This window comes from Pan paniscus, chromosome 11, assembly GCF_029289425.2.
Source record: "Pan paniscus chromosome 11, NHGRI_mPanPan1-v2.0_pri, whole genome shotgun sequence".
In the NCBI taxonomy this organism is placed as follows: Eukaryota; Metazoa; Chordata; class Mammalia; order Primates; family Hominidae; genus Pan; species Pan paniscus.
Genome location: NC_073260.2, coordinates 92165735 through 92179228, shown reverse-complemented (window position 1 = coordinate 92179228; position 13494 = coordinate 92165735). Strand labels below are relative to the sequence as shown.

Here is a 13494-nt window from a genome sequence, read left to right as displayed (position 1 = left end):
GTAAACTGTTTAACTTACTTGAGAAATAACCCTGCCGACTTATTTTAAAATAATAATCGCTAATATGTCTATGGCACTTAACTACATTCTGGGTGTTCTCCTAAGCTCTTGGCATATATTGATTTATGTAATGCTTATAACAACCCCTTGAGGTAGGTACCATGATTATCTGTGCTTTAAATTGAGAAGTGAAGCATAAAGAGGTCATATTACTCCTTTAGGTCACACAGTGGAAAAGCTGAAATTAAAACCCAGAAAGTCTGGCTCTGAAGTCAGTGCCCTTTACCACCACACATACTGCCTCACTTGTAACTGATTATATTTTTGTAACACAAACTCGTTCTTTAGAAATAATCATTGATAACCAGGACCTAGCCCAGCAGACGCCTGTTCAATGGATAGCAGAGGTTACAGAATATTAAATGAAAAAAGATACATGTTGAATGATGGAATACCTTAGAGACCAAGGGGAAAGACTTGTAGTTATAGACATTGGGGGACCCCTAATAAACATCACAGTGTACCACACGCATTTACAAGCCCTGCATGACATAGAACTTCTAGTCAGATGTCTAGAACCTCATCTTAAATGAGACAGAATCAAGGATGAACAGACATTTGAGCCAAGACTTGAACAGGGTGATGGGGGGTGCAAAAAGTAAAAGAAAAAAATTATATCCTTAGAGAAGAGTTCATTTTCTGTTGCTATGAAATAACAATCAGAAGACAAGAAAGAATGTTTTAAATTTAAAAAGAAAATTCAAAGGAGAAGGTGATTAGTTGAGAACATTTCCTAGAATATGTAACAGAAAGATAAGAGAAAAAAATGTAAGAACTGAACTCAGGAGGCCCTAACAACCTGCCTAAATAGAAGTGTTAAAAAGAGAACAGAAAAAATGCAAGAGAGGAAATTATTTCAAAACAAAACAAAAAACTACAAGCAAAATTTCTCTGAGAATCCAGATTGAAAAGGCCCACTGAAGGCCCATCTAAATAATTTTAAAACACTCCAAGTTATATCACTGTGAAATTAAGAGCAACAAAAGGAGAAATCTCAACATTTCCAGACAAAAACAGCTCACATGAAACAACAGGAAATAAGACATGTTCCAGACTTCTTGATGCTAGAAACTTAGACTGAGGAAAATGATTTGCATCCTAAAATCTACGCCCATCAGACCATCAGTCAAGTGCACTTAAAGTAATGACACATTCAGATATTCAAAAGCTTAAAAAAGCCCTCAATACCTTCCTTAGGAAGCTACTTGGCAATGTGTTCCACCAAAATGAGGGAGTAAATCAAAAGGGAAGACATAGGATCCAGATGAAGGGAATCCCCAGGATGCTAGTGAAGGAAGAGTCCTCTGTAACAGGAATGCACCAAGCCCAGAGAGCAAGCAGTCAGCCCAAGTTGGAACGGGACTGAGAGCTCCAGGAATGATAGCTCCATGACAGAGATTTTAAAATGGTAAATTGCCTGATGTGTCTGAATATCTTTAAAGGTGATTTGTACTGTAGGGTTTAATTAATGGGTAAGGACATAGAAACAGGAAAAACATAGAAAAAATGAAAATGAGTAGTTTTCAAAAAAATTCATTCAAAACAAATGAAAATTACTGACTCCAGTGAAACATGTCTTAAATCACCAAGAAAAGGAAATCATAGCACATTACCTGGCTCAGCTGTAAATAGTATTTACATAGTCATAATCATGCAAACACCAAATGCTGACTTACCAAAATAACTATATTGGGAGGTTGGGAAGAAGGGAGATGTGTGGAAGAGGAGAGATTGTTAAGAGAAGTAAATCCTCAAAGTAGGATATTGACAGATAATTTTAAAAAGTGGAGAAATCAAGAACTAGTAGTTTAAACATAATACCTAGAGATACACAGGCACAGTAACAGAAGAAATAGCTAAATGCTATGTTCTCTTTAGAAGAGCATAAGAGTGCAGGGAGCTGTTGCTTTCTAAGCTGTCAGTGGCTCTCAGCATGGCGTGTTTAATAGAAAAGTCAGGAGCCCTGAGTTCTAGACCTGCTTAGTCCCTCTGATCTTGGGTAACATGAGGTGCTTTGCCATGAGATTGTCAACTTTGCAGTACTTTTTAAAGCACACACTCTCACATTGTTAATACCCAAAGCTATAGTCTCTGAAAATATCAGATAAGTTGTTTCTTTCTGGTCTTTGAAAGGATCCAGACAATTCAGTTAGAAGAAGGTTTTCACTGTTTCTATGACAGTTTCTATATTTACGAGTTCTGTCTAGCTGAAGACATACAGAATCCTATCCGGGTTTAGGTAATGCATGCGAAATTAACCACAGGTTCCATCAGTACACCAAAATACAAATTTGTGAAAGTCTGTTTGAGAGTTTTCTTTAGCTCCTGTCTCTCTTTTGAGGAATTTTATCTTCTGACTTACATAGCCTGGAAAAATAATGGTACTGCTCAACCACCAGAGATGATAGCATGTCTTTGTAAAGTCTCAGTTCAGTGAGATATTCAGATTTCCTGTGAGAAACAAATCTGTTTGTATAAGATGTTTCTCATGTACTAAAATATTAATCTTTTTCTACCTTTTATTGGGCTTCCATTTGCATTTCTAGCATCTCTTCCCTTGACCTCCATGAAGAAAGGGGACTAATAAAAGTTTGCACTTTATATAATTTCAGAACATGTTACGTTCTTTGTGTTTTGCTAATTTTACAACTGACATCACCGAGTTTCTGATATTGCGTCAAAATGTTTAGGTCACATTCTGTTTTTTGAGTTTTAAAATAGTTTAGTCAATGGAAAAGAAAAAATCTGATCTAGTTTCCTTTTCTCCCCTGATGCCTTAGGATTCTAATGTTTTTATAAAACCAACAACAATTAGGCATTTCTGTCAAAAGAATATAAAATGGTTTTTAAGAATACAAAATTTAAGGCCGGATGCAGTGGCTTACGCCTGTAATCCCAGCACTTTGGGAGGCCGAGGTGGGAGGATCACTTGAGGTCAGGAGTTCAATACCAGTTTGGCCAACATGGTGAAACCCCATCTCTACTAAAAATACAAAAATTAGCTGGGTATGGTGGTGTGCGCCTGTAATCCCAGCTACTTGGGAGACTGGAGCAGGAGAATCAATTGAACCCGGGAGGTGGAGGTTGCAGTGAGCTGAGATCGTGCCACTGCACTCCAGCCTAGACAATAGAGTGAAACTCTATCTCAAAAAAAAAAAAAAAAGAATACAAAATTTAATTTGGTAGAAGTAAAAAGATCAAGATAATTGGGAATTTGTAGACAAGATGATTGGACGGATTTGGCCATCTGCAAACCCATCCAGCCCCGCCCTCACCAGGGCTCAGGGGACCTGTGTCCATTCTTTGCCTCTCCTGCATCTGTAAAACTTCCTTTTCTCTTCCTCAGCTTGATGTGTTTGATGCTGCTGAGCGGTACCAGCAGGCAGGCCTTCCCCTGATCGTTCTGGCTGGCAAAGAGTACGGTGCAGGCAGCTCCCGAGACTGGGCAGCTAAGGGCCCTTTCCTGCTGGTGAGTATGAAGTAGACATCCTAGGAGGCAGCTCCCCTCTGAACTGGGAGGGTCCCCAGGCACAAATCCTGTTGCTTTACTTTCCAAGAAGATGTCAAGGAAGAGCAAGCTCAAAAAAGCAGGTAGTGTTTATCCCTGACCTGCTTCTTGGTGCCTCTGGATTTATTTTTTTTGGTGAAGGGCAATGCAGAGTTGAACTGGATCTATCATTCATTAATGGACCTTGGGGGCATGTCTATAGAACAGTTTTGGGGTAGGGTCTGTGAAGTCTCTGAAAACATATCCAGAAGTATACATGTATGTCTTTCATGGGGAGAGGTGTCATGGCTTTTATAACATTCTCAGAGGCTGAGGACCCCAAATTTATTCAGGTCCCTTGTTCCAGGTGAATGTCAGGAATAAGCCAGGGCAATTGTATTATCTGTCAGTTTCACAGAAGAGAAAAGGAGCCTGGACTTTTTCAGGAGTTACTTTGGCAAGAATGGGTTCTAAGTCTCCTGGAAAATTGGGAGAATCACTTTTTATAATTGCACTTCACTGCCTATGAATATCTGCTTATGGGCTCTCGATGAGAGTGAAACTCACTCTGCACATACCCAGGCAGCTCTTTAGAACCTTCCGCCATCTCGGGGCTCTACCTCTTGAGGTGTCCCCATGGAAGGGGCCATGCAGGGAGCAGAGAAGCTTTTGCCTCTTGAGCATTTGCTTGCCCTAAAAGCAGAGAAGAATCATGCCACCCAGCCTGAATCTTCAGGGTGGGGTACACATGGCTTACCTGATGTCAATTTAAATCATTTGTGGCTCGCAAATTAATGCACCTCGGAAACACTAAGTTCATATCCACAAGTACAGTAAAAAAATGTGGCTGTCTGGCAGGCAGTTCTCCAGACATTTAGGCTTCTGATAATGTCTTTGAACATCACACCTATTATTTTAATTGGTTATTTTGCTCTGAGGAAAATAGAAATGTTCTCTGATTAGTTGGTAGTAGGTCAAAGGCCTGTCTTTTCTGGAAACTATTGAAAAGAACCAGATAATTGCAGAAGAAAAGGATTTTAGGAAGGGGGTTGGGAGCTGTAGCCAAAATGCAACCCAGGCAGTCAGCACTCAGGTAGGGAACTCTAAGATCTGATAGAGGATAAGAAGAGAACTGGCCCCCAGGGGTTCTCGAGAGTTCAGACTTTTCTATAGAACCGCTTGAGTTCTGGCTGCCCAGGAAGCCATACAGTCTTCTGTTCTGTAGCTGTCCAGGCTGGGCCACGTAGCCGTGCTGGACTGTACTTACAGAGAGCAGTGGACAGCTATGATTTACAGCTTCTGAAGCAAAGCAGCATGGCCTTTACATGAATAGGGTGACATGAATAGGGTGTGTTTAGAAAGCTTTCTACCTCCCTAGAATACATCCATCTATCCCTAAAACCCTAGAAAAGATCTACCGCCCCAAAGAATCTGCCCTCTCTCTGTAGCAGTGCGTCTCAAGTTTGGAAACACTTACGGGATTTTTTTTTTTTTTAATACTTTAATACCTGTGTTTGGATCTCATCTCCAGAGATTCTGGTTTAATTGGTAAGGAGAAAGGCCTGGACATTGGGATTTTAAAAGCCTCCCCTGCTGATTCTGGTATGCAGCAGTGGTTGAGAACCATTGCGCTATAGTTCACGGTTCTCAAAATTATAAGAATCACTAGCCCCCTCCCACCCCACGCTCCCTGCAAGACATTCTGATGCAGCAGATCTGGGGTAGTACGCAAGTATCTATGTTTTCAACAAGCTCCTAAAGTGACCCTGGTGTTGGGCATCTTAAAAGTGTGCCCTAGATACCAAGAGACCTCTTAGGATATTTTAATATTATATGACAGTTATTAATCATTAATAATAAACTAATGGGGAGTTCTAGTTAATGGAGTACCATCCTTTATTGCTGTATATTGCCAATTATAGATTCCCAATAAAACATACTTTAAGCTTAATATCAAGACTATATTCAACACAATTTCATCTTTGAAGCAGGAAGTGTAAAAGCAGTACACAAGAGGTAATCGTTTACTTTATCTGTGGTATGTTCTGAAAGTTGCTTTTTTGATTGAACTTTCTGTGCCTGCTGATACACCTAAAATAGTAGAAAAAAATCGAGGGAAAAATTTTATGTTGTTTTGTGATGTGGATTCCAGATACAATGTAACTTTGCTAAAACATGTTATATCATTTGTCAGACTTCATGGGTCCAATTACCAGATACCAGCACTGACTCCCTGGGTAAAGGGGGACAATAAGGGCATCTACATCCCCGGGTTAGTGGAGGGTGGAATGAGAGGAATTATTTAAGTGCTTACATAGTGCCTCTACATTATGAGCAATCAGTGAAGACTAGCTATTGTGTTATTTATCACTAGAGGATAACATTTTATATAAAATATTAATATGTACTTACAAATAATTTAGGTGTGAGAACAGTTCTAACTTACAAAGTCTTTTGTTTGTTTGTTTTTGTTTTTTTAACAATCACCAGCTCAAGAAGCTTATAATTTGGGGTAGGGCACAGACCAGTAAATAGACAATTACAAAGCAATATAATAGAAGAAAGCACGGTGTTATGAGGCAAAAATAAGGACCACTAACTGAAAATTCATTACGCCATTTTCTGTCATCCTAGATGTATTCAAGATGTAATTCCCTTAGAGTACAAAGTTAATGTAAAAAAAAACGCTTCATTGTGACCTTCAGTCTAGAAGATGTATGGCAAAATTAGGCTGAAGCATCTTTTTCTCCTGTGACATTAGACATCTGATTTCACTGAAATATAGTACACAATTACTGGAAATGAGGGCCTATAAAAGTCCACAAAATCAAGTGACTTTTCAAGATATAACAACGGTAAAAGGTTACTGTCATCACAGTCTATGAATCATCTCATTATCGATATTCTAGACTTTGAAGTAAAATAATAAAAAGTTTACTTAAAGCAACAGCATCAGATAATTAAACAATTCTTTGGTATTTAATACTAATATTTCAGAAATAGAACTCCAGAGTATTTCCAGATGTGCATATGCTGATCGATTTTTAGGTTTATCATCCTTCGCTTTATAACGGAAGTCATTTCTTATACATTGATAGAATGTAGTATGATTGTAGTGATATTTTTCACTCTGACATTAACTAAAAACATGGTGTAAATGGAGAATTATAGAGGTAGCAAGGCAAAGGTTACAAAATATATGCAAACATTTTTGTTTATTTGTATGATGTATTTCATTGTTGTTGTTTTTTTTTTATTATTATACTTTAAGTTCTGGGGTACATGTGCAGAATGTGCAGGTATACATGTGCCGTAGTGGTTTGCTGCACCCATCAGCCCATCATCTACATTAGGTATTCCTCCTAATGCTATCCCTCCCCTAGGCCCCCACCCGCCAACAGGCCCCAGTGTGTGATGTTCCCCTCCCTGTGTTCATGGGTTCTGATTGTTCAACTCCCACTTATGGGTGAGAACATGCAGTGTTTGGTTTTCTGTTCTTGTGTTAGTTTGCTGAGAATGATGGTTTCCAGCTTCATCCATGTCCCTGCAAAGGACATGAACTCATCCTTTTTTATGGCTGCATAATATTCCATGGTGTATATGTGCCACGTTTTCTTAATCCAGTCTATCAGTCATTGATGGGCATTTGGGTTGGTTCCAGGTCTTTGCTATTGTGAACAGTGCCACAATAAACATACGTGTGCATGCGTCTTTATAGTACAATGATTTATAATCCTTTGGGTATATACCCAGGAATGGGATTGCTGGGTCAAATGGTATTTCTGGTTCTACATCCTTAAGGAATCGCCACACCGTCTTCCACAATGGTTGAACTAATTTACACTCCCACCAACAGTGTAAAAGCATTCCTATTTCTCCCCATCCTCTCCAGCATCTGTTGTTTCCTGACTTTTTAATGATCGCCATTCTAACTGGTGTGAGATGGTATCTTACTGTGGCTTTGATTTGCATTTCTCTAATGACCCGTGAGGATGAGCATTTTTTCATATGTTTGTTGGCTGCATAAATGTCTTTTGAGGAGTGTCTGTTCATATCCTTCACCCACTTTTTGATGGGGTTGTTTGCTTTTTACTTGTAAATTTAAGTTCTTTGTAGATTCTGGATATTAGCCCTTTGTCAGATGGATAGATGGCAAAAATTTTCTCCCATTCTGTAGGTTGCCTGTTTACTCTGATGATAGTTTCTTTAGCTGTGCAGAAGCTCTTTAGTTTTAATTAGATCCCATTTGTCAATTTTGGCTTTTGTTGCCATTGGTTTTGGTGTGTTAGTCATGAAGTCTTTGCCCATGCCTATGTCCTGAATGGTATTGCCTAGGTTTTCTTCTAGGGTTTTTATGGTTTCATGTCTTACGTTTAAGTCTTTAATCCATCTTGAGTTAATTTTTGTATAATGTGTAAGGAAGGGATCCAGTTTTAGCTTTCTGCATATGGCTAGCCAGTTTTCCCAACACCATTCATTAAATAGGGAATCCTTTCCCCATTGCTTGTTTTTGTCAGATTTGTCAAAGATCAGATGGTTGTAGATGTGTGGTGTTATCTCTGAGGCCTCTGTTCTGTTCCACTGGTCTATATAATTGTTTTGGTACCAGTACCATGCTGTTTTTGTTACTGTAGCCTTGTAGTATAGTTTGAAGTCAGGTAGCGTGATGCCTTCAGCTTTGTTCATTTTGCTTAGGATTATCTTGGCTCCGTGGGCTCTTTTTTGGTTCCATATGAAATTTAAAGTAGTTTTTTCCAATTCTCTGAAGAAGGTCAATGGTAGCTTGGTGGGGATACCATTGAATCTATAAATTATTTTGGGCAGTATGGCCATTTTCACAATATTTATTCTTCCTATCCATGAGCATGGAATGTTTTTCCATTTGTTTGTGTCCTCTCTTACGTCCTTGAGCAGTGGTTTGTAGTTCTTGAAGAGGTCCTTCACATCCCTTATGAGTTGTACTCCTAAGTGTTTTATCTTTGTAGCAGTCGTGAATGGGAGTTCACTCATGATTTCGCTATTTATTATCAGTGTATAGGAATGCTTGTGATTTTTGCACATTGGTTTTGTATCCTGAGACTTTGCTGAAGTTGCTTATCAGCTTAAGGAGATTTTGGACTGAGGCAATGGGGTTTTCTAAATATACAATCATGTCATCTGCAAAGAGAGACATTCCTATTTGAATACCCTGTATTTCTTTATCTGGCCTGATTGCCCTGGCCAGAACTTCCAGTACTATGTTGAATAGGAGTGGTGAGAGAGGGCATCCTTCTCTTGTGCCGGTTTTCAAATGGAATGCTTCCAGTTTTTGCCCATTCAGTATGATATTGACTGTGGGTTTGTCATAATAGCTCTCACTATTATTTTGAGATATGTTCCATCAATACCTGGTTTATTGAGAGTTTTTAACATGAAGGGCTGTTGAATTTTGTCAAAGTCCTTTTCTGCATCTATTGAGATAATCATGTGGGTTTTGTCTTTGGTTCTGTTTATGTGATGGATTACATTTATTGAATTGCATATGTTGAACCAGCCTTGCATCCCAGGGATGAAGCCCACTTGATCATGGTAGATAAGCTTTTTGATACGCTGCTGGATTCGGTTTTCCAGTATTTTATTGAGGATTTTTCCATCGATGTTCATCAGGGATATTGGCCTCAAATTTTCTTTTTTGGTTCTGTCTCTGCCAGGTTTTGGTATCAGGATGATGCTGGCCTCATAAAATGAGTTAGGGAGGATTCCCTCTTTTTCTGTTGATTGGAATAGTTTCAGAAGGAATGGCACCAGCTCCTCTTTGTACCTCTGGTAGAATTCGGCTGTGAATCCATCTGGTCCTGGGCTTTTTTTGGTTGGTAGGCTATTAATTACTGCCGCAATTTCAGAACTTGTTATTGGTCTATTCAGGGATTTGACTTCTTCCTGGTTTAGTCTGGGGAGGGTGTATGTGTCCAGGAATTTATCCATTTCTTCTAGATTTTCTAGTTTATTTGCGTAGAGGTGTTTATAGTATTATCTGATGGTACTTTGTATTTCCGGGGGATCACTGGTGATATTCCCTTTATCATTTTTTATTGCGTCTATTTGATTCTTCTCTCTTTCCTTCTTTATTAGTCTGGCTAGCAGTCTGTTTTGTTGATCTTTTCAAAAAACCAGCTCCTGGATTCATTGATTTTTTGAACAGTTTCTGGTGTCTCTATCTCCTTCAGTTCTGCTTTGATCTTAGTTATTTCTTGCCTTCTGCTAGCTTTTGAGTTTGTTTGCTCTTGCTTCTCTAGTTCTTTTAACTGTGATGTTAGGATGTCGATTTTAGAACTTTCCTGCTTTCTCTTGTGGGCATTTAGTGCTATAAATTTCCCTGTACACACTGCTTTAAGTGTGTCCCAGAGATTCTGGTATGTTGTGTATTTGTTCTCATTGGTTTCAAAGAACATCTTTATTTCTGCCTTCATTTCGTTTTTTACCAGTCATTCAGGAGCAGGTTGTTCAGTTTCCATGTAGTTGTGTGGTTTTGAGTGAGTTTCTTAATCCTGAGTTCTAATTTGATTGCACTGTGGTCTGAGAGACAGGTTGTTATGATTTCCATTCTTTTGTGTATGCTGAGGAGTGTTTTACTTCCAATTATGTGGTCAGTGTTAGAAAAAGTGCAGTGTGGTGCTGAGAAGAATGTATATTCTATTGATTTGGGGTAGAGAGTTCTGTAGATGTCTATTAGGTCAGCTTTGTCCAGAGGTGAGTTCAAGTCCTGGATATCCTTGTTAACTTTCTGTCTTGTTGATCTAATATTGACAGTGGGGTGTTAAAGTCTCCCACTATTATTGTGTGGGAGTCTAAGTCTCTTTGTAGGTCTCTAAGAACTTGCTTTATGTATTGGGTGCATATATATTTAGGATAGTTAGCTCTTCTTGTTGCATTGATCCCTTTACCATTATGTAATGGCCTTGTCTCTTTTTGATCTTTGTTGGTTTAAAGTCTGTTTTATCAGAGACTAGGATTGCAACCCCTGCTTTTTTTTTGCTTTCCATTTAGTTGGTAAATCTTCCTCCATCCCTTTATTTTGAGCCTATGTGTGTCTTTGCACCTGAGATGGGTCTTCTGAATACAGCACACTGATGGGTCTTGACTCTATCCAGTTTGCCAGTCTGTGTCTTTTAATTGGGGCATTTAGCCCATTTACACTTAAGGTTAATACTGTTATGTGTGAATTGGATCCTGTCATTATGCTGTTAGCTGGTTATTTTGCCCGTTAGTTGATGCAGTTTCTTCATAGCATTGATGGTCTTTACAATTTGGTATGTTTCTGCAGTGACTGGTATCGGTTTTTCCTTTCCATGTTCATTGCTTTCCTCAGGAGCTCTTGTAAGGCAGGCCTGGTGGTGACAGAATCTCTCAGCATTTGCTTGTCTGTAAAGGATTTTATGTCTCCTTAACATATGAAGCTTAGTTCGGCTGGATATGAAATTTTGGGTTGAAAATTCTTTAAGAATGTTGAATGTTGGCCCCCATTCTCCTCTGGCTTGTAGGGTGTCTGTAGAGAGATCCATTGTTAGTCTGATGGGCTTCCCTTTGTGGGTAACCCGACCTTTCTCTCTGGCTGCCCTTAACATTTTTTTCTTTTGTTTCAGCCTTGGTGAATCTGACAATTATGGGTCTTTGTTGAGTATCTTTGTGGTGTTCCATGTATTTCCTGAAATTTGAATGTTGGCCTGCCTTGCTAGGTTGGGGAAGTTCTCCTGGATAATATCCTGAAGAATGTTTTCCAACTTGGTTTCATTCTCCCTGTCACTTTCAGGTACACCATTCAAACGTAATTTGGTCTTTTCACATAGTCCCATGTTTCTTGGAGGCTTTGTTCGTTTCTTTTCACTCTTTCTTCTTTTTTCTCTAATCTTTTCTTATTGCTTTATTTCATTGAGTTGATCTTCAATCTCTGATATCTTTTCTTCCACTTGATCGATTCAGCTATTGATACTTGTATATACGATTCAGCTATTGATACTTGTATATACTCACGAAGTTCTCGTGCTGTGTTTTTCAGCTCTATCAGGTCATTTATGTTCTTCTCTAAACTGGTTATTCTAGTTAGCAATTCGCCTAACCTTTTTTCAAGGTTCTTGGCTTCCTTGCCTTGGGTTAAAACATGCTCCTTTAGCTTGCAGGAGTTTATTACCACCCACCTTCTGAAGCCTGCTTCTGTCAATTTGTCAATCTCATTCACCGTCTAGTTTTGTTCCCTTGATGGTGAGGAGTTGTGATCCTTTGGAGGAGAAGAGCCATTCTGGTTTTCGGAATGTTCAGCCTTTTTGTGCTGGTTTCTCCCCATCTTTGTGTATTTATTTACCTTTGGTCTTTGACATTGGTGACCTTTGGATGGGGTCTCTGAGTGGATGTCCTTTTGGTTGATGTTGATACTATTACTTTCTGTTTGTTAGTTTTCCTTCTAACAAACAAGACTCCTCTGCTGCAGGTCTGCTGGAATTTGCTAGAGGTCCACTCCAGACCCTGTTTGCCTGGGTATCACCAGCGGAAGCTGCAGAACAGCAACGATTGCTGCCTGTTCCTTCCTCTGGAAGCTTTGTCCCAGAGGCGGACCCACCAGCTGCCAGCCAGAGCTCTCCTGTATGAGATGTCTTCCAGTCAGGATACACAGGGGTCGGGGACCCACTTGAGGAGGCAATCTGGCTTTATCAGAGCTCAAATGCTGTGCTGGGAGAACCACTACTCTATTCAGAGCTGTCAAGCAGGGACATTTAAGTGTGCTGAAGCTGCACCTACAGCCACCCCTTCCCCTAGGTGCTCTGTCCCAGGGAGATGGGGGTGTTATCTATAAGTACCTGACTGGGGCTGCTGCCTTTTTTTCAGAGATGCCCTGCCCAGAGAGGAGGAATCTAGAGAGGCAGTAGGCCTTGCTGAGCTGCGGTGGGCTCCACCCAGTTCAAGACTTTGTTTACACTGTGAGGGTAAAACCACCTACTCAAGCCTCAGCAATGGCCAATGCCCCTCTGCCCACCAAGCTCGAGCATCCCAGGTCAACCTCAGACTGCTGTGCTAGCAGCAAGAATTTCAAGCCAGTGGATCTTAGCTTTCTGGGCTCCTTGTGGGTGGGACCCACCAAGCCAGGCACTGGAGGGAATCTCCTGGTCTGCTGGTTGTGAAGGCCATGGGAAAAGCGCAGTATCTGGGCCAGCGTGCACTGTTCCTCCTGGTACAGTCTCTCATGGCTTCCCTTGGCTAGGAGAGGAAGTTTCCTGACCCTTTGTGCTTCCCAGGTGAGGCGACGCCCCACCCCACTTGGGTACATCCTCCATGGGCTGCACCCACTGTCCAACCAGTCCCAATGAGATGAACCGGGTACCTCAGTTGGAAATGCAGAAATCACCCGCCTTCTGTGTCAGTCTCACTGGGAGCTGCAGACTGGAGCTGTTCCTATTCAGCCATGATGCCAGCTCTCTCACAAAGTCTTTTGTAAACCTGTGTATCCAAAGAAAAGATTGGAAGTATGTCTAAACTACTGTCTTTATTCATCAGGGAATCAAAGCTGTCCTGGCCGAGAGCTATGAGCGCATTCACCGCAGTAACCTGGTTGGGATGGGGGTGATCCCACTTGAATATCTCCCTGGTGAGAATGCAGATGCCCTGGGGCTCACAGGGCAAGAACGATACACTATCATTATTCCAGAAAACCTCAAACCACAAATGAAAGTCCAGGTCAAGGTAAGCTGGAGCCTCTCTATGCCAGGCCCTGTCAAAAGGGGCCCCCTTGTTTGTAACCAGTCTTGTTAGAAGGAAATTAGTGAGGTTTAGAAGGCAAAAAATATCACTCAGGAGGCCTGCATTAGACTTAGGAAGCCTACTAGCATCTTTTCTACCTGCCTTCATAGCATAGGATGATGCCTATGGATTTATTAATTTCTCTGTTTATTCACAGTTATCCTCAGTTCCATTCTTAC

The 13494-nt window shown here is 40.4% G+C and overlaps 1 protein-coding gene across 2 annotated transcripts in view; it reads left to right on the top strand.

The window, feature by feature from the left end:
• ACO1 (aconitase 1) overlaps positions 1-13494 on the top strand; it is a 67531-nt gene that overhangs the window by 52515 nt on the left and 1522 nt on the right. For both annotated transcript variants that reach the window (XM_003830098.5, XM_063594456.1), the window contains 2 exons: positions 3407-3529; positions 13073-13258. In XM_003830098.5, coding sequence (XP_003830146.3) covers positions 3407-3529; positions 13073-13258 — 309 coding nt within the window. The remainder of the gene's footprint in view (positions 1-3406; positions 3530-13072; positions 13259-13494) is intronic.